The 27571-nt window shown below is 39.6% G+C and overlaps 2 protein-coding genes across 2 annotated transcripts in view; both read right to left on the minus strand.

Annotated features, from left to right (window-relative positions):
• Window positions 1–4671: 4671 nt before the first annotated feature.
• On the minus strand, window positions 4672–10468 carry CCER1 (coiled-coil glutamate rich protein 1). The gene has a single exon (XM_086398914.1). The coding sequence runs from the start codon at window positions 6742–6744 to the stop codon at window positions 5497–5499; it is 1248 nt and encodes a 415-aa protein (XP_086255040.1). The 5' UTR covers window positions 6745–10468; the 3' UTR covers window positions 4672–5496.
• Window positions 10469–16486: 6018 nt separating this feature from the next.
• Window positions 16487–27571, minus strand: part of EPYC (epiphycan) — a 42729-nt gene continuing 31644 nt past the window's right edge. The window contains exons 4-7 of the mRNA XM_086398915.1: window positions 22759–22917; window positions 21255–21457; window positions 19738–19833; window positions 16487–17117 (exon numbers count right to left, since the gene is read on the minus strand). Coding sequence (XP_086255041.1) covers window positions 16947–17117; window positions 19738–19833; window positions 21255–21457; window positions 22759–22917 — 629 coding nt within the window. The 3' untranslated portion in view covers window positions 16487–16946. The remainder of the gene's footprint in view (window positions 17118–19737; window positions 19834–21254; window positions 21458–22758; window positions 22918–27571) is intronic.

A 27571-nucleotide genomic window follows, 5' to 3' on the forward strand; every position in this document is an offset into this window, starting at 1 on the left:
GCGAATGAAGTATCATGACCCAGTAAGGGGAAGAGACAGAGGGCAGAAAGTGTACTTGGGGAATGAGTCCAGCTCCAGAGATTTAATTGGTTCTTACAGTCCTGCACAATGAAATATGCAGCTCAGAATAACACATCTGACTGCAGTTATCCAAGAGAAAACAAGACATGTAATGAATCAGTTTTTCGAATTGTCTTATTAGATATTACATTTATACTTGCCCTAATTATTAACAAATGATTTTTAGATACCACATAATATGTCAGTGGTCTCATCTGTGCATTTATTAAATACTTATTATAACTGGAAGATATTGAGTATCACTGTTCTGAGAATGTGGTAAGCATTGACTCATTTAATCATCATAATCTCATTTAATCCCAAGAGGTAGATACTACAGATGAGGAAAATGAGAAGCCAGAATTTCAGGAACATGCCTTAGGTTACACAAGTAGAACAAAACAGAAGTATTGAACCCACAAACCACAGTCTTAATTATTAAATTCCCAAGAGGACTCTGCAATGCACAAACCCCTAAACCACAGATCTTCTAGGTCTCTCATGTGTGTGCTTAGACGCCTTTCTACAAAGCAGATTCCAACTCAGTAGATATGGGTGGAGCCTGGGCAACATTTCTAAAAAGCTATTAGGTGGTTCCCATAATACTGGTTCATGGACCACAGTTTCAATACCAAAGTGCCAGACCACTGCATTTGCACATTCCTTATAACTGGAAGCCAAAATTGAATTTCTAGGACCAGCTGGTTCATGTTTAGCTCAGTTGATATTAACTATCTAGATATCTCAGTCCAACAAACTACAATGAGATCTCCTGAGCCTTGTTAATTTAGACCCAATGTTCATAAATTTAGATGATTTGTGTACAATAATTAACAGTGATTTATAGTCTATAATGAAATAAATATTAGGTTATTTGGTCTTCACAATAGGTGTGTTCAAAATTGGGGAAGGAATATGTCAAGGCTGTATATTGTCTCCTGCTTATTTAACTTATATGCAGAGTACATCATGCAAAATACCGGGCTGGATGAATCACAAGTAGGTATATCAAGACTGCAGGGAGAAATATCAATAACCTCAGATATGCAGATGATACCACCCTAATGACAGAAAGTGAAGAAAGGAGAAATATTTCATCAAGAAGTGAAAGAGGAGAATGAAAAGGCTGGCTTGAAGCTCAACATTCAAAAAACAAAGATCATGGCATCCAGTCCCATCAGTTCATGGCAAATAGATGGGGAAATAATGTAAACAGTGACCGAATTTATTTTCTTGGGCTCCAAAATCACTGTGGACAGTGACTGCAGCCATGAAATTAAAAGACGCTTGCTCTTTGGAAAAAAAGCTATGACAAACCTAGACAGCATATTGAAAAGCAGAGATATCACTTTGTTGAAAAAGGTCCATATAGTCAAACCTATGGTTTTTCCAGTAGTCATGTGTAGATGTGATATCACTTTGTTGAAAAAGGTCCATATAGTCAAAGCTATGGTTTTTCCAGTAGTCATGTATGGATGTGAGAGTTGGACCATAAAGAAGTCTAAGAGCTGAAGAATTGATGCTTTTGAACTGTGGTGTTGGAGAAGACTCTAGAGAGTCCTTTGGACAGCAAGGAGATCAAAACAATCCTAAAGGAAATCAACCCTGAATATTCATTGGAAGGACTGATGCTGAAGCTCCAATACTTTGGCCACCTGATGCAAAGAGCCGACTCATTGGAAAAGACCCTGATTCTGGGGAAGGTGAAGGGCAAGAGGAGAAGGGGCCGACAGAGAAGGCGATGGTTGGATGGCATTATTGACTCAATGGACATGAGTTTGAGCAAATTCAGGGATATGGTGATGAACAGGGAAGCCTGGTGTGCTGCAGTCCATGGGGTCACGTGACTGAGTGAATAGCAACAACAAATTGGTGTGAGCAGTAATAAGGTATGATAACTATTTCTTTGGAAACAGAGACCTAAGACTACCCATCACCAGTCTCTTAGGCAGCTGTGACAACACAGTTGCCCAAACTCTTCCCTTTCATCAGCTGACCTTGAGCTCAGGTTATGTTCCATTAACTGGCTAAAAGTGAAACTGCTACTACTAAAACAGTTAAGATACAGCCATATGCTGATTTTGCTTTAAATATACAGATAATCAAGGCCAAATTGATTCAGAAGCATTAATATTAGCCACCAGGGAAGCCCAATTTATATTAACAATAATTCTCAATTACAATTATGTTAATGTGAACCTGTATAAATGTAATTTAGCTGCATATATCATTTTATTATTCTGCTAAAATAAAAAATTAAACTGAATAAGCTGTGTTTTCTTATCCTATTCTTGACCCAAGAACATCTATAGGGTGATATTTGAATCATTTTCTTCCCAGACTCTGTGGGTTTGATATAGCTGAGTTGTTTCACCTCTAGTGTTTATTTTAATGAAACTAAAGATGTTGGAATAACTCTTATCTTCATATGCAAATGTTATGAAACCATTCTCAGAGAATTCAGAGTTGCTCTCCAAATGCCAAGTGTATTTACCATCCTTAGAGGACTCATATTTTCACAGGAAAAAATTCCATTAAGTTACTATGGAGACAAAGTAATGAAGATAAATTAAGAAATGCTGTCAGTCACTGGAAAGGAAAATATCAGAATCTCTTGTGTAAAAACACCTGAGAATAGACAGCAAAAATTTTTATCAAGCCTAGGCCTTATGATTTATAATGTCATTTTTCTGACAGTTGACAAAGCAAATATTACCCCGTACTTAAAAGACACAGCTAAGTGGCAGCTCTTTAGCACTGTGTCCTCTCAAGTTTGAAATGATTTTAAGAACTTTTTTTTTTAATCGTGAATTTTCATCAAGCATACTTACCTCTAAAACTAAAGATGGGGTTTATTCTGAGCCATATGTAACGCTGATACTCTTGAATCATCAAGTGGTGTGGCGCGTCTCCAAGGTGATCCAGTCATGCTGAGCAGCAATGCCCAGGACCACTTCATTACACGGGAGTGGTTGGGTAGGTCTCTGAAAAGTGGAATAGGTGTACTGGGATGTGCAAACCTCCCACCCTGTGACATGATTTAATCATTTCATATCAGCCTTCAAGGTTAGTACAGGGGCCATCACAGTATCTGGCTAAAAAAAAAAAGCTCAGGTAGGGACTCACCAATGACTTAGGTTCTCCTTTCATTTTTTTTTTTTTTTTTTTGCTGGACTATTCAGAAGATATGGATAGTGCAGAAATGAGTGGATAATACGGTTTCTCTCTCACTTCTCACTGGCTGCTCCTTCAGGACACTCTGGTGCTTCTGTACTGTTCCTCCAAGGCACCAAGCTCCTCCCAGCTCTCTACCTTTAGCCTCAAGTCACCCTCTCCCCACAGTGAACATTCCCAGCTTCTCTCTTGGGCTCCCTTGTGACACATTCTTTCATAGTGTTGCACTTCCTTTAGAATTCTGGCAGTGGCCGATTTGACTAACTTCATTTAGTGTCTGTCCTTTGGACTAAACTACAAGAGGAGATTTTGCTTATTTGCCATCGTATCCTAATCACTGTTTGTGGTCCCTGGATCCTGGTAGTTCCATAATTATTTGGTAAATAATCATTCCCAAACTGAACTCTTGAGCACTGCTCATATTTGCATCCCTCCCAGAGACTAGTGGATAATGTCTTGTGTATGTGGAGGCAATTAACATGTGCTGAAGTTTGTCATGTAAAAGTGGAATCTTTTGTAAGAATAATTTGAGAACTGTCCAGATATGATTGTGAACTGATAGGACTTTCATTCAGTCCTAAATGAAAGTGTTTCTTTAATGAGAACTTAGCGATTACTTGAGTATCTTGGAGAAAGTATTTTGGACTGTAACTTGTAAGGATTTATTGATCATTATCAGCAGCAGGATTCTTGGTTTCTCCCTGTGCATTAGAAATGTATATGGGTGGTCAATTTTATAGGTCACCATAAAATTGCATCTTGCAGAAAATAATGATTTCTTAAGAGCATAATAAATGTTTGGTTAGTCACTGCTGTAGTTTGGACTGTTTAGTGTCATTAAAAAATCATCCTACAATCTTTGTGTTAGTTTTTCTTCTTACATTCATCCTGTTGACCACTGAATAAGATGTCTGATATTCAAAAATAAGAATTGAGCAGCACAGCAACACTTTAATTATTTTATTATCTTTTTTAACAGCTTAAGCTTATCCCCCCAAAAGCTGCAATAAAATCAGCATTCAGGTAAGAGATGACCCTACAGGTAAAGAAGACCCTACAGTCTTCTTTTCATTAAATACTGAATGGTGGTTCAGACTATACTTAGTAGTATAGTTTGTCAAAAGATGTAATTTTTGATAAGCTGGACTCAAATCCTTCATCTAGGGGAGTTTTGGAAATATACTATGACTGTAACTTTTATTGAGTTATGAGAATCAAGGATCCAAGAACAGTATTACTTCCTAAAAATGTCTGAATAAAAGCTGTTATTTTGAATGTTGAATTCTCCATAGGTAATTGTTTAGACATCAGAAACTAGTTCACACAAGCTTGCACTTAAACATATTTGTTTTACTCTCCTTTATAAGGAAGACAATTGGGAAAGAAAATTTTTAAAAAAGATATTCCACCCCCAAAAGGCCAATCATCTTTAAAAAATTCATTCTGCAAAGTCTATTTTTATTATTCCTGTGAACTTATGACAAGGAATATATCCAGGAACAAGGCTTCAAAATCTATGTTCCATTGTTTGCAGTTACCTTAGATTTTAACTAGGTGTGCAAGTTGACTTCTGACCATGGGGAATCCTCTCCATGCATGGATTTATGGATTGCTGAGGCCATGGCAGATAACCAGTTCCACAGAAGCAACTTCATGTTCTTCTGAGGAAGATCCATAGCACTGTGGAACAAGGAATATAAATGAGCGATGCCACAAGAGACTGCAAACTGGGTTACCAAAATACAGCCCTCAAAAATGAACTCTGAAGGTGGAAAATCTTAAATTATTAAAATAGGCATTTTAAAATGGTTTCAGCTATCATGTTAAAAGTACTGACGAACATTTAATAAACATGGCACATGTTTCTTAGGCATCTAACAGCCAAAATAACTGTTCATCCAAGCTCATTAAGTAGAGATGATGTATAAAGTTGTTTAAAAGGAAACATTTTCAGCATTACCAGAATTATTAAAAAAAAAAAAAAAACTCAAGCATCTAGAGGAGAAAACACCAAATGAAAATATTCAAACTGTAGTAATAAAATATTTGGCCTTTAATCATTTCCAGTTAAATTATATTTGAAAGCTCTACCTCCCCCACCCATAGTCATACACACAACACACCAATTTTTAAATGTTTTATAATGGCCAAAGATGATAGGTTTATTAATGGAACTCACTTTTTCATTAGTTTTTGACAAGTGGCTAATCATTTTAGCCTTCAATCAGTTCCATAGCATTCCTCAATCCCTTTCCTGATGTCTTAACAGTTAATGTCCTGTACCATGAAGAGAGCTTCCTGTGCCACTTTGGGAATTCCCTGTTTGGGGCTTAAATAGGTACAGTTCATAAAGTTCTCTCTCTCTTCTTCAGCCCCCACTAGGAATGATAAAGGCATTTCCAGAGGCAAATGATTCTCTTCCTCAGTCTGCTCATCCTCCGCCAGCCCCTCTTCTTCCTCTGCTATCTCCTCCGCTTCGTCCTCCTCATCTTCCTCCTCCCGCTCCTCCATGTAATCAGCCTCTTCGCCCTCCTCCTCATCTTTGGCCTCTGACTCTTCGTCCTCCTCATCTTTGGCCTCTGACTCTTCGTCCTCCTCCTGGCTCTCCAGCTCCTTGCCATCACACTCCTCCTCGTCACACCACTCCTCCTCCTCCTCTTCTCTCTCCCCTTCCTCTTCCTCCTCCACCAGCTGTGAGGTGGCCGTCTGCTTTTCCTCATCTGGGTCAGGGCTGAAGACGAGAGAGGGATTCCGCACAAAGCTGTACAGAGTATCTTGCAGCTCCTCGTCTTCCTGGCCACCGCTAGGTGGGACGTCGTTTCCGAAGGCGCCCTCCGGGGAGGCTGTGCTCGCTGCCTGGGCCTGATGCGCCCGCAGCGCCTCCTGCTGGCGCTCTAGCTTCTCCTGCTGCCGCATGTCCTCGTAGATCTGGTTCATGATGAACTGCGTGGTGTTGCGCGGCGCCCGCATGCCAGGGGCGCGCCACCCGTACAGGTTGACCGGCCGCAGCAATGTGCTCAGATCCACCGGAGGGCTCCTCTGGGCGGAGCGGCGAGGGTGACGGCGCAGGCCGCGGCCCCGGCGACCCCAGCGCTTCTTTCTGCCCGGGGGCCTCGCCCAGCCGGGGTTCCAGGGCCCATGGCAGCAGGAGCAGCAGCAAAGGCAGAGCGGATGCAGGCCGTACACCCGGATCACTTGCACCCGGCCCGGGGGCTTCCTGAATCCCGCCGGAGGTGGGCACCAGGGCCCTCTCCAGCGCCCCCAGTTAGAATACACGGCCCAGTAGGGACGCCAGGGTGGTTGGAACCAAGGGCCTGGACCGTATTGCTGCTTCGCCTGTTTCCTCGGGGGCTCGTATTCGGCCTTGGGGCCGTAGCGAGGCCGCCGCCTGTAAACGGGAGCGCCCCTGCGCCTTCGGGGGCCAAACGACCAGGTGCGTAACGGGGCAGAGGATGCCCAGCCGCCGCCCAGGTTAAGAGGATCCTCTTTTGTGTCGAGGGTCTGGGTCATGATTCAGGGTGCTCCGAGAGGTCGACACGGTAGCGCCCTAGGAGCTGTCGTCGCGTTTGGACAGATCTGACGGTCTCAAGGGCCTCGTTTCTCTCTCTGCCCAGCACCACGTGCCCGCCGCTGGGATCACGCCTTTGTCTCCAGAAGGATCCCCGCCTCTCTGCTCGCTCAGTCGCTCTCCGCGTTATCTCTGATCCTTCGCACCCGAGTTGTCTCGCCAAGGCGGGTTGGGTGGGACTGGGGCTGGGTAAGGATGGTGGGTGAGGAAGGTGTTGGTGGGCAATGCGCGGTGAGACCCGCTCCCGGGTCCCACTCACACCCGCCTCAGTGGATGCGCGGGCTGGGGCCGGGGGGAGGCAGGGGTCGCGCCGTTGCCTTCCTGCTCCCTCTCAACCCAGGTGCTTCACCGTCGCCGTCCGGGCCGGACTGGGGTGGCGTGGGCCGCCGCAGCCTTTAAATACCGGCCAGGGGCCCCGCGTGCCCACCGCATCCTTGGTCGCCCCGGGAGACAGCCAATTGGGGTTGAGGTCGTTCTCCCCGGGCGTGGAGGTGGGGTTCCAGCCGGAACAGGTGCCCAGTGAACATTCGCAGGGGGCTTGTGACGTAGTTTTTGCGGGAGGGAGGGCGGAGGCTGGGTTTGTGCAGCCCACGTTAGGAACCACCTGAGGCCGTTTTTCCTTTGCCCCCTCCGACCATCTTGAGGTGCTGAGTTAGAGAAGATGCACCTTCAGCCGAACCCAGAGGCAGGGGTTGGGGAGAAACTTGTCTGTTGAAAAACAATATCCTATGCCTTTGGGGTGATGGAAGGGGTAAAGAGAAAGCCCCTGGAGTCGGAAACAGGGTGCCACGCCTTACTTTGTGGCCACTGCTCTAACTCCTGGAGCTCTGTTTCATCATGCATAAAACAAGATGGCAGACGTTTATTGCTTGTGCTTTCTGTGCAGGTGGGCTTGTGGCACACAAGTCCCACACCTGCTCTGTGAAGTAGGCATGGTTACCACATTTCCTAGGTTAGGAAGCTAAGACGTTAATTTACCCGAGCTTGTGAGGTCAGTGAATTTAAGGGCTAGTGTTTAAACGTGTTTGACCTCAGAGCCCAAATTCTTAGGTTACTGCAGTGCCCAAACACCTTAAACAGGACTGTGATGAAGAGTACAGGGAATCTGTATGGTCAAGCACTGCACTAATTGTAGTATATCATGTAAATGTGCTTTGATTAAACATTACCAGGATGTTTACCATGGGTTTGTTTGTAAGAATGCTACAGTGCCAATTGTTTTTCCTTTTGTCCTTTTGTTAACCAGGCACCATGGTACCTTGGGAGCCTCTGTAATATTACAGTTAAGAATATGGGCTTCAGTTTAAATAGACAAGAGCCTACCCTGAATGATTCCCTTCAGTCCTGTTAGACTCTTTGCGACCCTATGGACCATAGCCTGCCAGTCTCCTCTGTCCATGGAGTTCTCCAGGCAAGAATACTGGAGTAGGTTGCTATGCTGTCCTCCAGAGTATCTTCCCAACCGAGGGATAGAACCTGTGTCTCCTGCGTCCTCTGTGTTGGCAGGTGGACTCTTTACCACTAGGGCCATCTGGGAAGTCTAGGTTTATCCAAATCTGTAGAAGGTGTAATGTCAAGAGGAGCCCTAATGACCTCTAATAAAAACTATGGACTTTTGTTGGTAATGATGTGTCACTGTAGGTTCATTATTAATAAATAAACCACTCTGGTGGAGGATGTTTATAATGGGGGGAGAGTATATGAGGAATCTCTGTACCTTCTTCTCATTTTGCTGTGAATCTAACATTTCTCTAAAAAATAAGGGCTAAAAAAAAAAAAATAGTGGCTTCCCTGGAGGCTCAGTGAAGAATCTGCCTGCCAATGAGGAAGACTGGGGCTGGATCCCTGTGTTGGGAAGATCTCCTGGAGAAGAAAATGGCAACCCATTCCAGTAGTCTTGCCTGGGAAATCACATGGACAGAGAAGCCTGGCGGGCTACAGTCCATGGGGTCACAAAGAGTCGGATATGACTTAGCAACTAAACAACAAAAATAAAAAATAGAGGTACTTCAACTTCAGCTCAGCAATTATTAACTTCTGGAAGCCTCCAGTTCCTCACCCATACCATTGAGTATAGTTATAGTGCCTGTTGCATAGAGTTATGTTAAGGATTAAGTATCGATTAAAGCACATAACACAGGTACTCTGTGGGCACTTAGTAACTAGGAACTAGCATCATTATCATACTTACATGTTTTAGAACTTGTCAAGAAATTGATACAGTACATATAGAGATAACTAACCTTATGCTGGAAGCAAAAATAGACTAGATATCCCCATCCTCATGACCTTTTTCTTGTCCCACTTTTGAGAAATAGCAGGAAAGTGCCACCAGCTTTGACCCTATAGAAAACTATCGAGTATATTCTTTTATTACCTTCCTGTGCTCAGTGGAATTGTGCAAAATGGAACACTGCCCAGTGGGAACTGAGTCCATACAGGCTTCCATTAAATGACAGAGAAGCAAAATGTGGCGAAGCCTTGATGCTTGCAAAGGTCATTATACTTTCCTGGTTGAAAATTGAGAATAGTACAGGGGTTCTTGGATCAGCACTCTACCCTTTGACATGGGACTTACAGACTCCACAGACATCGTTCAAGGTCATTTGCTCTGTGGTTTGCTGAGGAGACAAGTCTGCTTGTGTCCCAGGGCAGAATGCTGACATTTTAAGCCTCCCGTGTCCATTTTTGAACAGAGACTCACACACTGGGTGGTGACTCACCCCCTGATCTGCTGAACTTGGAACTGTGCCATTCCAGATTTATTTTTCTAAGAACATATATGATATATGATATTGAGTTTTAATTGAGATCTCTAGAAATTGAGCATGTTGATTAGTGATATTCCTATCCATTTCTTTCTTTAAAAAAAGATTACCTCAAGGATAATTAAGGGCATTTTTTTATTCAGTTGATGTGAACTTTATATAAGTAATACTGACTTTAATACACTTTTTTCATGGTGAGATATATATCTTTCAGACCTATCCTCCCTGCTTAAAAACATTAATGCAGAATTGTCTTACTTTTTTTAAGAAAAACAGCAAATTACCTTTTATGATTTTTTTTTTTTTCAGTAGATTTACATTATAATACTGACTGTTCATACTGGTAAATTACCCAAGAGAATTGGAACCAGAGATTGTTAAGCACCACCATCAGATGCAATTAAGAAATTTTAAAGACTTTTAAAATTGACCCATATTCTTCAAATACTGCAAAAGGACATACTTTGATTCAACATTAAAATCCAACGCACCATATTTTTATACATTGTATCCATCTAGATTGCTACATTAAAAATTCCCACAAACTTAGTCATCCATACTTAAAACAACGTGTACATACATTTGTTTTCTCAGCATTTCCAAATGTTGGGATCCAGGAACAACTTAGCTGTGTTTTCTGCTCAGGATCTCCCTGGGGCTATGATAGAAGCATTTGGCTGTGCTCTCATCCTGGAACTCAATTTGGGAAAATCTGCTCTCAAGATCATTCATGTTATTGGCAGAATTTATTTCCTTGTGGCTGTTTAACTGAGGGCCCTAAACTTTAGCTTTCATGTTGGCTGAGGAAGTCCTCAAATTTGAAGGCTAACTGCAGGTTGGCGAGGACACCAGTGGTTAGAGGCAGCCTGCAGATCCCGGTCATGGGCTTCCTCAACGTGGCCACTCACCCCCTCCTGCTAGCCAAGAGCCTCTCGTCCGTGCTTCCTAGCACGGTGAACACACAGAGACACATATCTGTGTGTGTCATAATCATGGGGCTTGACTTTTGTGACATCCCTGACCTTTGTCATTTCCTCTTGGCTAGAAGCAAGGCCCAGGTCCTACCAGCGCTCAAGAAGAGAGGTTGACACAAAGGCACAAATTCCAACAGGCAGGAAATCACTGGGGATCACCTTAGTCTGCCTGCACATGTTTCAAGTAAAGGCAGTCAAATAGGTCCTTTGTAGTAACTAGTTACAACTTGGGAGATTTTCATGATATTGCTGCATTTTGAAATTCTGATGAGTGCCATGTAACAGCATTAGTTTTGCTATGTTTTATGTTATTCAGAGCGTTATGTTAAGTTTAAAACACTGCAGTCTTGATTGTGCATTTGGGTGACTTGAAAAGAATGAATTCTAACACTGGATGGCAGTAGAAACTCAAGATTCAGGCAGTAAAAGTCCTTATACCAAAGAAACTGAAATTAGACACTTTATAAAAAATATTTTATCACATATATCAAGTTACTCCAGGTTGCCAATATTAATTATCCTTTTTGTTTTCCTGGAGTGGTAGAATCGGGTATATTTATTAGATTAGCATTTTTTTTTTGACTGGAGTTTGAAAAGCTCAGCTCTGCTAGTTAAACTGGTAAATAAAATTCTTCAGAGAAAAGTGGTATATACCTGATATATTTGGTCAGAGAAATGAAATACAAAGCATATTTCAGATTTATCTTTGTAATCAATGTGTTGCTATGAAAGTGAAAGTGAAGTCGCTCAGTCGTGTCCGACTCTTTGCGACCCCGTGGACTGTAGCCTACCAGGCTCCTCTGTCTATAAGATTCTCCAGGCAAGAGTACTGGAGTGGGTTGCCATTTCCTTTTCCAGGGGATCTTCCTGACCCAGGGATTGAACCCGGGTCTCCTGAATTCCAGGCAGACGCTTTAACCTCTGAGCCACCAGGGAAGCCCCAGTGTTGCTATGATATACATAAAATAATGTAAACATAACTCCTTTTATGCACTCTCAAAAATTTGCCTTTTTCCACCCTGAAGATATTCATGTAATTTAAAATGTAGTCGCCATCTAGTGGTTACAGAGACTAAATGCAAAGTATTAAGCCTTTCTGACTTTTTGAAAGTGAGAAAAAAGAGATTCAAAATTACTCATTGCTTTCTCTCCACAATTTGGAAAGTTGTGATGTTTGCAAGTAAATAAGGCACCTTGTGCATCAGGGAATACCACTTGATATTTTCCATTTACGATTCTCATTTAAGTAAATTATGAAGGGAAAGTTTGTAATAACTACAAAGACAGTGTTACAGATTTAAAGAGAAGTAGGGATATGAATTTTACATTTATAATAGTAGTCTGTGTAGGTATTTGCTATTGCCTTTTGAAAATATTACTAACCCTACAACAACTCAAGGTTTTCAGAGGATTAGCAAAATATATTGTAGTCCTATTATCTGAGAAATATGTGTATTCAGTGAGAATTACTTAGGAATTTCAATATGGAGATGTTTGCTTATAAATAGTTTTAAAGTACACTATAATATGGGGCAATAAAATGCAATGTCCTCCCCCTTGGAAAAGAACCTGTAATATTTAGAGAAAAAGAAATGTGTATAGCATATTCATAAAGAAAAACTTTTGCTATAAAAAAGATTGTGTTTAATCAGGGATCAATTTTAGATCAGAGCTTTCAATTAAGAATGTGAGGTGTTTAAGGTGGTCATTTAAATAGAATACATTTTAAAGGAATGCCATCATCAGTTCAGTTCACTTCAGTTGCTCAGTCGTGTCCGACTCTTTGCGACCCCATGAACCGCAGCACACCAGGCTTCCCTGTCCATCACCAACTTCTGGAGTCCACCCAAACCCATGTCCATCGAGTCTGTGATGGCATCCAACCATCTCATCCTCTGTCATCCCCTTCTCCTCCTGCCCTCAATCTTTCCCAGCATCAGGGTCTTTTCCAATGAGTCAGCTCTTCACATCAGGTGGTGCGAAAATTGCATATTTTCAGGGTTATAGTTCTTACTTTGTCCTTATAGAGTTGATGATGAATTACATCTGTAAAGCAGCCTTGTGAGTAGGCAGTCATAATGCCCATGAGAATGTCAACTGACCCCATAGCTTTTGCATAATGATACTCTTTTTATCCCAATATTTCCTTTTCTTTCTTTCTTCCTTCTTTCCAGTCTTTCTTTTTCTTTCTTTCCTTTTCATTCTTTCCTTTTCTTTTCATTCTTTCTTTCTCTCTCTATCTCTCTTCCCCCTTTCTTTCCTTTAACTACAACTTCCAACACCCTACTCATGATTTTGTAGTCATGGTGTGTTGAGAAGACTGTGAGAACAGAGGGGTTTTCTGTGTCATTTGTGGGGAGATCTGAGATCATCAGTAGCTTGTGTGTGCAGGGCATTATGAATTTATGGACCATTTCCTCCATTAAAAAGTGAACGTTATAGTTTATACCATGTTGCTATAAACACTAATATGTTCCAGGCTGGATTCTTTATTGCCTGTTTACTATTATTATTATAATCATGTGTTTTCTTTTCATTGAAAAGCACATGCTAAGTTCCTAAAATGAGTAAGTCAGCCCTGCCTGCTGGGAGTCTTTCTTTACCCTCCTGGTCCAAAGCATCTCAGTCCATCTTTCTGCTGAACTTCTGGAGGCTGGGTATCTGGAAGCCTACTCTAGACCCTAGAAGTGTTTACTCAAATGTGACTCAAAGGCCTTTGACCATTTGGAAGTCACTGTGGCATACAAAAAGATAACACTGAGCTTGACACCTATGTTAGTCTGTTTGGGCTACCATAATACCATAGACTGAGTGGCTTAAATAAAACAATTTTATTTCTCCTAGTTTTGGAGGATAGCATATCCAAGATCAAGGTGTCAGCTGATTTTATTCCTAGTGAGAGCTTACTTCCTGGATTGTAGATGGACGACTTTTCGTTATGTCATCACATGGCTTTTCTTTTCTTTTTTTTAATTAATTAATTTATTTTAATTGTAGGCTAATTACAATATTGTGGTTTCTGCCAAACATCGATATGGATCTGCCACGGGTGTACGTGTTCCCCATCCAGAACTCCCCTCCCACCTCCCTCCCCATCCCATCCCCCAGGTTCATCCCAGTGCACCAGCCGTGAGCACCCTGTCTCATGCATCGAACCTGGACCTGTGATCCACTCCACATATGATAATATACATGTTTCAACGCTACCCTCTCAAATCATCCCACCCTTGCCTTCTCCCACAGAGTCCAAAAAAACTGTTCTTTACATCTGTGTCTTTTTTGCTGTCTCATATATAGGGTCGTTGTTACCCTCTTTCTAAATTCCATATTCATGCGTTAGTATACTGTATTGGTATTTTTCTTTCTTACTTCACTCGTATAATAGGCTCCAGTTTCATCCACCTCATTAGAACTGATTTAAATGCATTCTTTTTAATGGCTGAGTAGTATTCTATTGTGTATACGTATCACAGCTTTCTCATTCATTCATCTGCTGATGGACATCTAGGTTGCTTCCATGTCCTGGCTATTGTAAACAGTGCTGCGATGAACATTGCGGTACACGTGTCTCTTTCAATTCTGGTTTCCTCAGTGTGTATGCCCAGCAGAGGAATTTCTGGGTCATATGGCAGTTCTAGTTCCAGTTTTTAAAGGAATCTCCACACTGTTCTTCATAGTGGCTGTACTAGTTTGTATTCCCACCAGCACTGTAAGAGGCTTCCTTTTTCTCCACACCCTCTCCAGCATTTATTGTTTGTAGACATTTTGATAGCAGCCATTCTGACTGGCGTGAGATGGTACCTCATTGTGGTTTTGATTTGCATTTTTCTGATAATGAGCGATGTTGAGCATCTTTTCATGTGTTTGTTAGCCATTTGTATGTCTTCTTTGGAGAAATGTCTGTTTAGTTCTTGGCCCATTTTTTGATTGGGTTTATTTTTCTGGAGTTGAGCTGCAGGAGCTGCTTGTATAGTTTTGAGATTAATTCTTTGTCAGTTGCTTCGTTTGCTATTGTTTCTCCCATTCTGAAGGCTGTCTTTTCACCTTGCCTATAGTTTCATTCGTTGTGCAAAATCTTTTAATTGGGTCCCACATGTTTATTCTTGCTTTTATTTCCATTACTCTGGGAGGTGGGTCATAGAGGATCCTGCTGTGATTTATGTCAAAGAGTGTTTTGCTTATGTGTCCCTCTAGGAGTTTTATAGTTTCTGGTCTTACATTTAGATCTTTAATCCATTTTGAGTTTATTTTTGTGTATGGTGTTAGAAAGTGTTCTAGTTTCATTCTTTTACAAGTGGTTGACCAGTTTTCCCAGCACCACTGGTTAAAGAGACTGTCTTTTCTCCATTGTATATTCTTGCCTCCTTTGTCAAAGATAAAGTGTCCATAGGTGTGTGGATTTATCTCTGGGCTTTCTATTTTGTTCCGTTGATTTATATTTCTGTCTTTGTGCCCATACTGTCTTGATGACTGTAGCTTTGTAGTATAGTCTGAAGTCAAGCAGGTTGATTCCTCCAGTTCCATTCTTCTTTCTCAAGACTGCTTTGGCTATTCGAGGTTTTTCGTATTTCCATACAAATAGTGAAATTACTTGTATTAGTTCTCTGAAAAATACCGTTGGTAGCTTGATAGGGATTACATTGAATCTATAGATTGCTTTGGGTAGTATACTCATTTTCACTATATTGATTCTTCCGACCCATGAACACTGTATATTTCTCTATCTATGTGTGTCATCTTTGATTTCTTTATGGCTTTTCTTTAGTATAGGTACACACACACACACACACACACACACAGAGTAGTCTCCTTTTTTTCCTTTTCTCATAAGGCCACTAATCCCATCATGAGGCCCCTACGTCATGACTCATCTAACCGTTATTAAACTCCCAAAGGCCCCATTTCCAAACACCATCACAATGAGGAGGGGGTTATTTAGAGCTTCAATACACAAATTGTGGGGGTAAACATTCAGCTCATAACAACTTCTCTGTCCAGTCCATACACCATTTTCTTGTATTACAATACAGGGAAAAGACACATCCATGGTATATGAGACAGGACAGTGAGGTGAAGTGTAGAATAGGTGTTTGGGATCAGCCCTTAACCAGGGGCAAGTTGTTTAAGCTCTCTGATCTGTGACTGGAATAGTCATTACTATCTTCAACTCCTAGGATGTTGTGAATTAATACATACAGAAAACCTTAGTAGATGCCTAGTACATCTTTTGTGTTCAAGAATTGGTTCCTGTTGTAACAATATACATCCTTGTAGTAAGCTGATATCTGTTTTTCAAAATCAGTAGAGCTGTGTGTGCTAATATGGTAGATGTGGTAAGAGTGATCAAGGAGTAGTTTTAAGTGAAACAAGCAAAATAGTGATTATCTATTGTGTTTAAAAATCCATGTTTACATGTACCGACACATACATAATAGTGATATATTTATATAGAGAGATATATTTATATATTTATATATAAGTCATATATCCATATGTATTTTTGTAAAAGAGGAGCAGTTATTTTATGTGCAAGTTTTTGCTTCTTATGGAAAACTTGATAAAATAATGAAAGAAACCATTGACTATTTCCAAGGAGTGGAACTTAGGGTTTGCTGCAGGAAACAAACTCACCTTTCAGTGTATACTCTTTTGTTATCTTTCAGTTTTTTGTACTATTATCACACATTTCAGAAAGTTCAACTTTCTCTCTAGAAGGTACTCCTTAACTTCTTCCCTACTGTCATTTTCATATTATTGTTTATATTTTCCATTTTCTACATTTTATTTTTTCCACAGGCACAGAAATATTACCAATTAACTAATAATTTAGGAAAGGTCTAAAAATGAGTTGGCAGGGCTTTACGATGATAAAATATTATTGTTAAAATACTGAAGCTATATGTCTGTTGTGATTATAATGAATATTTTCCACAAGGCCCTTATCATTTTCAAATATTTTTATTCTTTTCTTCATTTTCTTTAATGAATTTGAAAATAAAAACATGCTTTAGTTAAAAAAAGGAAAAGTTTAATTAAAACATTAAAATCTTGGCAATATACCTACACTATTAATTTTTAATTTTTAGTATATGATTAATTTAAAGTTATATAGGATATGAATTCCTAAAACTTGAAAATTACATGTGATTTATAAGAATATCTATGAAATATTTTCTCTTAGTCTTCTATTTCTGTACATTTTTTGGTTTATTTCTGATTAATCTGGTGTTTTCTTAGGCTACTACATTGCTATCATATATTAAAAATTTTAGCTGTATTTTATGTACTTATATCATCTTCCAGAACGTATTTTGAAAGTATCATGCCGAGTTTTCTTTTTGAAGAGAGCAGGAAGAATCATTTTGTTATAGGAGGCATCATAATGCTAACCATTATCTGAAATCAGACGAGACTCCCAATAGGCAAACGAGGTAGGCACATATAGGCTTGGGGAGTTTTGCTGAGATTGATAGGGTTTCCATCCAGTCGAATATCCTCTAGTGCCTTACGAATATAAGTCAAATTTTTAACATTGCAGAAGGTATCTTCATGCATCTCCATAATGTTGTTATTCTAAAAAAGATTAAGATAAGTTATTAGATGAGTTATCACATATTCCTAGTATTGATGAATAATATAGTCAATTTTGCTTCACCCCTGCTTTTACGCCTTCATTCCTTCTCTCATCCAGAAATGCACATTATGCAACTGTTATATACATCAACACTTTCTAAAGCAGTGAGGATAAGCCAATAAACATAATAGACATATGCTTGCCTTTATGAAGCTTATACTTCAGTAATGGGAATATAAGATAATTAGATGAAAAAACAAATTATTTCCAAAAATAATCTAACCTAAGAAGAAAGGAAAGTGTCTGTGAAAAAGTATCTTAAGAGACAGCAGTGGAGCTGAGAATGGAATGACAAGGAGGCATGGGCATGGGAGAGAGCTGAGGTAAGAATATCCCAGACAGAACACCAAGTTCAAATTCTGAAAAATATGCATGGCAAGTTCAAGAATGAGAAAAAAAAATGTCAAAATGGCTATTGGGTTGAAAGTTTTGTACATGACTGTTAGGGCTAGTTGGTATATAGTGTTGCCCAAGTCTTCTGTTTCTTAGTTGATCTTATGGCTAGTTGCTCTATCCATTATTAAAAGTGGAATATTGAGGACTCTAACTATTATTGTTGAATTGTCTTTTTCTCCCTTCAATTCTAATAGTGAAGTCCTTATAAATTTTGAGGCTTTGTTGTTAGGTACATATGTATTTATAAGCCTTATGTCTTTCTGATAGATTGACTCTCTATTTTACAAAGTGTCCATGAGCACTATTCTATTTTCTTTGATAGGTAATACATACACAGTTAATAATTATCATGCCTTATCTTTAAGTCATTATCATGTATCAGTGAATGCAGCACCCAGTTTATGAACTAAAACTGAGATGCAGAGAGGTTTAGATACTTGTTCAATCAGTAAATAGTGTCAAGTAGAATTTCAGCCCAGGGAATCTGCTTTTGCCAGATCTGTCATTCTCATAGTATGTTGGAAAATATTTTTCAAATGAATCACAAAAAGAGATTTTTTATATGAGCATTAAAAATAAATATAAAATGAAGACAATGTAAATTAAAAACAGCCTTATACTGGATATTGGTAAGGTGATTGTGAAAGAGAAATATTTTTAAATGTTCACTTGATACTTTCTTAATCCTTAGAATAGGAAATGTAAAGCCAATCACTTCAAAAAAAATCTTAGATTGTATATGCAATCACATTATGTTTAAATATAACATCAGAGACCTGGTTACTCTGTGGAGTCAATATCATCAGACATAGTAATGAAATTTAATTCAGAATTGGAAAAAAAATTTCCAGTTCCTTTTATGGTTTCCTTGAAAATCCTCTTTCCAATCCTAAACCAGGCAAGAAATTCTCATTGACATAGACATTCACCCCCAGAAAAAGAGAAGACCAATAGAGAGTCATCCAGAAACCAGATAAGGACTAGAAAGGATATCACATTAAGGAAGTTAAATAGTCAGAAAAACTCTCAAGAGATAGGTATCCAAGAGCCATAGACAGATACACACACAAAGACACCAAAAAGAAGTATGGAAAGATGTAAACAGGAATGGAAGAAAGGACACAGAGGTAAATAATTACAGAATCCACAGAGCAAAAAAAAAAAAAAAAAAGAATCAGACTTGCTGTCACAGAGCAGAATCACTTCTTGTGATGGTTTATACTTTTCCTCCTAAAAGACTAATATTGCACTATGATATTGTGTCTTTGAGCACATAATGCTTGTGTTCTCTACAGATTTATTCCATAGAACAGATAAAATTATTACAGAAAGTTGATTACAACTGTATACCAAAAGTTACGTCTGAAATAAGAAATAACTTATCTTTCTTTGTTTCAACAGCCAAGTGTTTTTTTATTGATCGTATTGTAATATACTTCAATGGAATATATTTGGTTGGCCACAGTTTGTTCGGGTTTTTCTATAACATCTTATAGGAAAAAAAAAAAAAAAATGAACAAACTTACTGGCCAACCCAGTATTTAGAAAATATCAGATCGTAACATTTTGAAAATGTGTTTTCACTCATTACTTCAAAGATAAAATGTAGCTTAAAGGAATTTAAAATAACGCAAGCTTTCAAATATGTTGGTTTAGAAAAAACTGCATTTTCTTAATCCAGAGAGATGAAAGTCCATCATCTCTCAGCAGATAGGAATGTCCTAGGATTGAATTTAACTCAGTTCATGGAACCTAAAATCAAGAGCTAAAACTGACATTTTTTTCCTCTGAAAGCTGGAAATCAAATTAAATTTTTCTTTCTCTCTTACTCTCTTTCATTTCTAGTCTTCACACATTTCTTCAGCAGATGAAGCTCTTATTTTCTAAAAAAAGAAGATTTGTGTGCCAAAAAGATGCATTATGACTTGGCAAAAAATGAAAATAAAGACTAAAGTTATCAGAAATAAATCAGTATAGATAGAGTCATGAATATGCAAACACCTTGTACTCAGAGTGAGAGAGAGAATAAATGAGAGAAGAAAAAAAAAAACCTGTCACAGTGTATTAACATGCCATTATACACAGCTTTTGTATCGTGGCTTCCTCCCGTCTGCATCTGTTTTCCATGGATGTGTTGGACATAACTTACTAGGAGAAGCCTACCTGGAGGTGAAGGGCTCGCAGATTTTCTGGGAGTGGTAGAGGGATGTGGTCCAAGTTGTTATCCGTGAGGTAGAGATGATGGAGATCATACATATCCTGTAAACATTCCAAATGTAGGGCCTTAATAGAAATTAGTGGGCCACAGTCACACGGTTCATCCCCTGCCCATGAAACTATTTGTAAAATAACACATGCCTGTTCAGGTCTCGTTTTCTAAGTGAGTGAGTGAGTGAAGTTGCTCAGTTGTGTCCGACTCTTTGTGACCCGGTTGACTGTAGCATACCAGGCTCCTCCGTCCATGGGATTTCCCAGGCAAGAGTACTGGTATGGGGTGCCATGTTTTCTAAAGTTGAGGCAAATTAGTTTCCTGTGTTCCTGGACTATTCAATTGAGTTCTGCAAGAATTGATAGCCAGCAAATATCTCTCGATGTAAATGAAACATCTTTCTTAGTCTCTGGAAGAACCTACTTTGTCCACTCTAACTTTCTCAGTTTAAGCAAGGCATTGATTTCCCACACAGAGATTCTGCAGTAAAATTTTGAGGATTATGGTGAGAAATAACAAGAATTTCCTTCACGTTACAGGAATGGGGAAATGAGAAATTCTCCCTGAGAAAATCCTACCGCCTCCCATGCAAGTAGCAAGAGGGCAGCCTAACAAGACAGAATATACCTTTAGATACAACCAGGTCTACTCCAACCAAATGTCACAGGACAAAGGGTGACTCACTGTTACCCATGCCAATAGACCCTGAGTGAGGGGACTAGATTTGATCTTTGCCAGGCTCTGGTGAGGTGTCCTAACTCCCTTGCCCGCCACAGTGGTGTCACAGGAGCACAGGGGGAGATACAGCCTTTCTACCATTGCCCAGGGCTAGCGAATCCACACAACCCCTTGTAGCCTCCATGGAAGTTGTGAGATGTCCCTTCAAACAATAGCTTAAATGTATTTGTTCAACAGATATTTAGAGAAGCAGCTCGAAGGGAGTTAAGACTGGATAAGAAAGCCAAACTGGTTACTGTTCTCAGACTCTCTGCAGTTATGCCAAGCAAAGCCATTCTAACCCCAAACTTGTTTCCTTCACTTAGAAAATAAAATTCATAAGATTAACTGAATCCATCCCCCTCATAGATAATTTAGAAGGCTTCTACCCTCAAACCACCCTCCACACTCTGTGCAAATAACTGTCCTTCCAACCACACAAAGTACTCTCCTTGAGTGGAGCCTTGGTAAATATGCATCATTTGGCTCATAGCATTCTTAGGTGCAACTTAACAGACTGGTGCTCCACCCACTTCTTATTCCAGCTCTGCTTTCTCTTCTTAGTTCTTGAGCAGCCTCAGAATGTACCAGGACACAGTGTTTCCCAAAGGCATGACACATAGTGTTCTAAAGTTTATTTTAGGCATTAAAAGTCTCATCAAATTGAATCCCTTTGTGGAAATAAAAAGACTAGACACTGATTGCAAAGGGAACAGGAAGATTAAAGTATTTCATATTCAAACTTAAAACTCACTTTAAATGCTTCTTGCTTTATTCCTTTCCTTCCAAGTCTATTGTTGCTGATATCAATAAATCTCAAAGTGGTTGGCAATTCTGGGAGCTGCCTAATTTTGTTGTCACGCAGAACAAGCTCTCGGAGTTGAGGCAGCTTTCTGAATGCATCTTCATCAATCTCAGATATTAAGTTTGATGTCAGATCAATCCTTCTTAGATCATCTGGAAAAAAAAAAACACGAGAGAAGTAGTTGAATATGTTTCACTCACATAAAAATATAAATTTCCCACATATAAACAAATATAAACATGAATTAGAGATAGTTAATGAAACAATTATTTCTAACAACTTTATAAAAATTTAATAGACTACTGCTGCTGCTCAGTCATGTCTGACTCTCTGCGACCCTATGGACTATAGCCCTCTAGGCGCCTCTGTTCATGGGGTTCTCCAGGCAGGAATACTGAAGTGGGTTGCCATTCCCTCCTGCAGGGGATCTTCCTGACCCAGGGACTGAACCCCTGAACCTTATGTCTCCTGCATTGGCAGGCGGATTCCTTACCACTGAACCACCTGGATTTCCTCCAAATACTATTCATATTTATGCACTCCAAAGAAAGTGTAGCCTTAGCAAAGAAATTGACCCATTATATTTCATTATATTTAAAATAATTGATCTTTTTCCTATATTCCTCATAAATTTTGTCTGGATCTTACTATTTAAAATATTTTTTATTTTTTCTCCGTGCTGGCAGATTATTATATTTTCTAACAGTAATAGATACATTAGCATTAAAATACACAGGCATTAAAAAGAAATTTTTAAATGATTAAAACACTTAATGAAGACAAATACCAACTTTTTTCAAAGTTGGCAACAACTTTGGCCAGAATTTAGATTTGCATTCACCAATTATAAAGCAATTGTGCTTTTTTTTTTTAATTGTGCTTCAATGGAAGTCTATTCGAACAACCCAGATCCTACTAAATATATGGTCATGACTTTCTGCTCTTATTGTGATAACATGATAAAGAGTTTTAGCCTATAAAATAGAATTATTTGTGATTTTTGTTTACTTGAAAATAGTGAGAATATCAACAACTATATAGTTTCATGTGCATAAGTCATGTCACTTCAATTGTGTCTGACGCTTTGAGGCCTCCTGGACTGGGGATTGTCATTGGGATTCTCCAGGCAAGAATACTGGAGTGGGTTGCCATGGCTTCCTCCAGGGGACCTTCCCTACTTAGGGATCAAACCCGCATTTCTTATGTCTCCTGCATTCGCAGGCAGGTTCTTTACCACTAATGCCACTTGGGAAATCCATATAGTTTCATAACGACCTTTAATGATTCATCATTCTTTCTTATTGTAATTAAAACAAACCTTCAAGCATACAAATAAGTAAAAATTGATTTACAAGACATATTTTAATATTCAAGTTTCATTTTTGGTACCAACATTTTATAATGCAAACATTTAGGAAACAAAAGGGAAGGATATTAGTGCCAGCATCCATACTTAGGCTTGCAAAATCATTTTTGTTGATCTTTTTAATTCTGTTAAAACGGGAATAGAAATAAGCTGTGTTCTTGGGCAGCGGAGGAATAGCATCAAGTTCATGGTCATCACAGTATACGGTGGTACTTATACAAGTACACAGAAGGCAGGTTGGAAAGTCTAAAAGAGAGGCAAATAATATATGTAAGCAACAAGCAATTTCTAACAAATAACGGGATTACAAATGTTTATTAAGCAAGATTACAGTCTCATATAGACTATGCTGGCATATTTAATATCTTCTTATGTAGTTTTCTATAAATAAAATACTAAAGTTAAATATAACAACCCAGGCTGCCCTAATAATTAATATAGTCTTTGTAATGTTTTAAAATTTTATTTTAAATTATCTACTGAATATTGCATGATTGTTGCTTTTATATTTATTGAAAATTCTATTTTCAGAAGTAAATATTGATTGCAGTTTTTATAAATTTAAAACATCACATATAATATTTTTATCTTTCATTCAGTATTTATACACCCCACTGAAATAAAATCAAGGGAAAGGGTAGGGCAATTATCATTAATATTAATTCACTCAATATGCATTTATTGAATCTATTCTGTGTAATTGCGCTGTGGTAGCTGTTGGAACAGTGGTAACCACAAAGACACAGTTCTGTTTCATGATCTGCTGTGTAAGACGGATGTTAATCACATAAAATGATGATTGCGGTTAATGTCATGGAATATCATAGAAGCATAAAATAGGAGAATTTGATCCAGTCTGAGAGTCGTGGTTCTTTGAGGAGGTGATGACTGGGTTGAGATCTGCAGGAAGAGCAGGACCTGACTGTTCAGGTGAGCCGAAAGAGTCTGCAGGCCGAGAACGCAGAGCGCACCAGGTCCCTTCACTCTGAGGGGACTGAAAGACGGTCCCTGTAGCGACAGCACAGAAGCTTTGGAATGTGTAGGACACAAAACACACAGGCCTACGGGCTGTGTTACAGGCTTGGTCTCTTGTCCTAAGGATGGGCAGGAGTATCACATGATCAGATTTGCGGGTTAAGATATACCGTGCTTGAAGGTGAACTGGAAGACTGATTGATGGGGTAGAGGGCGGAGTGGGATGGGCATAGGGGTAATGAGTTATCAAGATAAAAGATGGTGCTTGCTTGGCTATGACAATGTGATAGAAAAGGCAACAGACCCCCCCCCACTAAAAATTTCAAGTTATATTATATCTCCATTTATTAATCTATTCTCTCTCTCTCTTTCACACACATACACACACACACATACACAGAGCTCCCTCCTTCACTCTCTACTTATTGGTCTTATTGATCTTATAGAGGACAGAGGGCTTCTAAGGGAGATAGAGAAGCAATGGTCAGAAGAAAAGAAGGATAATAGATGATCAGTATTATGGAGGCCAAGTGGAGAGATAGTTTGAAGGAACAGGGAATAGAAAATAATCTAAATCAGCTGAGATGTCAGTTAAGGACTGTAAAATCTCTCTTGAAGTAGTTATTGTGGAGGTTAAAGGAGACTTCAGTAAGAGCTGTGGAGTGATAAGGCTGGAAGCCAGATCACAGTCCCTGAAGGAGGATGTAGGAGGTGAGGAAACAGTTATACAACGTGCAGACAATGTTTCTGAGATGTTTGACTGTAAAGAAAAAGGAAAGAGAGATAGTGATAACTATAAGACCTATTTGTAGTGTGTATGAGGAGGAAATGGACTAAAGTGGGAGAGATTTGAAAAAAAAATCCAAGGGGAGAGAGATTGAAGATGAAAAGGATCCTGAGAGGGCAGCAGGAAATGGAACTAAGAACACGATGGGAAGCATTTATATCCACGTGAGGGAGCACAGACAGTTCTTCTGTTGTAACAGGAGGAAGGGGAAGAGGCGAGGATGTCTGTAAGTCAATTCAGTTGCTCAGTCATGTCCGACTCTTTGCAACTCCATGGATTGCAGCACTCCAAGCTTCCCTGTCCATTACCAATTCCTGGAGCATGCTCAAACTCTTATCCATCAAGTTGGTGATGCCACCCAACCATCTCATCCTCTGTTGTCCCCTTCTCCTGCCTTCAATCTTTCCCAGGATCAGGCTCTTTTCCAATGAGTCAGTTCTTCCCATGAGGTGGCCAAAGTATTGGAACTTCAACTTCAGCATCAGTCCTTCCAGTGAATATTCAGGACTGATTTCCTTTAGGATGAACTGGTTTGATCTCCTTGCAGTCCAAGGGACTCTCAACAGTCTTCTCCAGCACCACAGTTCAAAAGCATCAATTCTTCAGTGCTCAGCTTTCTTTATGGTCCAGCTCTCACATTCTTACATGACTACTGGAAAAACCATAGCTTTGACTATACAGACCTTTGTCAGCTAAGTAATGTCTCTCCTTTTTAATATGCTATCTAGGTTTGTCATAGCTTTCCTTCCAAGAAGCAAACGTCTTTCAACTTCATGGCTGCAGTCACCATCTGCAGTGATTTTGGAGTCCAAGAAAATAAAGTCGGTCACTGTTTCCATTGTTTCCCCATCTATTTGCCATGAAGTGATGGGACCAGGCCATGATCTTAGTTATTTGAATGCTGAGTGTCAAGCCAGCTTTTTCACACACCTCTTTCACTTTCATCAAGAGGCTTTTTAGTTCTTCTTCACTTTCTGCCATAAGGGTGGTGTCATCTGCATATCTGATGTTATTGATATTTCTCCGAGTAATCTTGATTCCAGCTTGTGCTTCATCCAGCCCAGCATTTCTCATGATGTACTCTACATTTAAGTTAAATAAACAGGGTGACACTATACAGCCTTAACGTATTCCTTCCCTACTTGGAACCAGTCTATTGTTCCATGTCCAGTTCTAACTGTTGCTTCTTGACCTGCATGCAGATTTCTAAGGAGGCAGGTAAGGTGGTCTGGTATTCCCATCTCTTTAGGAATTTTCCACAGTTTGTGTTGTCCACACAGTCAAAGCCTTTGGCATAGTCAATAAAGCAGAAGTAGATATTTTTCTGGAACTCTCTTGTTTTCTCAGTGATCCAATGGATGTTGGCAATTTGATCTCTGGTTCCTCTGCCTTTTCTAAATCCGGCTTGAACATCTGGAAGTTCTCAGTTCACCTACTGTTGAAGCCTGGCTTGGAGAATTTTGAGCATTACTTTGCTAATGTGTGAGATGAGTGCAATTGTGTGGTAGTTGGAGCACTCTTTGGCATTGCCTATCTTTGGGAGTGGAATGAAAACTGACCTTTTCCAGTCCTGTGGCCACTACTGAGTTTTCCAAATTTGCTGGCTGTAGATGGAAATGTAGGTAAAACATGTATGGCGTGGATATGCTGCTGCTGCTGCTAAGTCACTTCAGTCGTGTCTGACTTTGTGCGACCCCAGAGATGGCAGCCCACCAGGCTCCCCTGTCCCTGGGATTCTCCAAGCAAGAACACTGGAGTGGGTTGCCATTTCCTTCTCCAGTGCATGAAAGTGAAAAGTGAAAGTAAAGTTGCTCAGTCGTGTCCGACTCTAGCAACCCCATGGACTGCAGCCCACCAGGCTCCTCCGTCCATGGGATTTTCCAGGCAACAGTACTGGAGTGGGGTGCCATCGCCTTCTCCAATGGCATGGATATAGATGTAGGTAAATTATGTGTCTGAAAATAGAAAGACCAAGGAGCCGTTAACCTGAAGACTGTATTTTCTTTGTGTAGGAGGAAGCCAAGCTCTCTGACGAGTTTTGAGGAGTTTAGGGAGAAGGAGAGAATGGTTATGAGACATGAGATGGATGGAGAAAGTAAAATAGCCATGAGAGATAGAAGTGATGAAAGACTTTCTTTGAATTGCTTGGTGATCCTCATTTGGCTGAGAGTTTGCTGATTTTAGCATTGGAAGCCTCGTGTCTTGGGATCCCTCACTCCTAGGCAAGTCAGGACCTTTGGTTGCCCTTGTTGAAGGATCCACAATGGTTTGAGATCAAGAATTAGTAATGCACCTACTAAGGTCTTATTGTTGTTGTTGTTTAGTTGTTAAGTGGTGTCCGACTCTTTGCAACTGCATGGACTGTAGCCCACTAGGCTCCAATGTCCATGGAACTTTCTAGGCAAGTATACTGGAGTGGGCTGCCATTTCCTTCTTCCTGACCCAGGGATTGAACCCAAGTCTCCTGCGTTGCAGGCAGATTTTAGTGATTTTAATTATAAAGTTAGGATTCCCAAGAAAACAAGGTCATTAAATAGAAAAAAAATCACTTATAACAACTTCAGGAATGAAAGCTATTTTAGGAATGGAAGTTTGGGGAAAAAATTTAAGGGAGAGCTATAAAATATTTAATACTTGCTGCTGCTGCTAAGTCACTTCAGTCGTATCTAACTCTTCACGACCCCATGGACTGTAGCCCACCAGGCTCCTCTGTCCATGGGATTTTCCAGGCAAGAGTACTGCCTGGGCTGCCATTTCCTTCTCCTTAATACTTGCTAATTTCTCCAATTATTATAAATAAATATTTGCTACTCATCACAATGTTTCAAGAAGAAAAGCATTTCATTCTTCTATATATATGACCATGCTAATTTAGCGGTAATTGCTTAGAGTAATTATATATAGTCACAACAGTTGTTTTTAATTCTAGTTTTTTTCCACTTATAACTCAAGCCTACTCAGTGTAGCTTCTAAGTATTCGTTCTAGAAATTGATAGTTATAATAACAAATAATGTTTCAGTTTTTAATGTTTTAAATATTTCCAAACTATTTGACTTAAATAAATTTATGATTTACATTTAAGTTTTAAAGTTTAGAACTTATTTTTGTGCAAAGTAAAATATGAATTAACTTTTTAA

This window comes from Bos grunniens, chromosome 5 (assembly GCF_055505025.1).
Source record: "Bos grunniens cultivar Pamir isolate PY7600 chromosome 5, Bosgru_T2T1.0, whole genome shotgun sequence".
NCBI lineage: Eukaryota > Metazoa > Chordata > Mammalia > Artiodactyla > Bovidae > Bos > Bos grunniens.

What these genes read in the sequence shown, in the direction of transcription:
- CCER1 (XM_086398914.1), bottom strand. Translation starts at nt 6,744, where the DNA reads ATGACCCAGACCCTCGACACAAAAGAGGATCCTCTTAACCTGGGCGGC.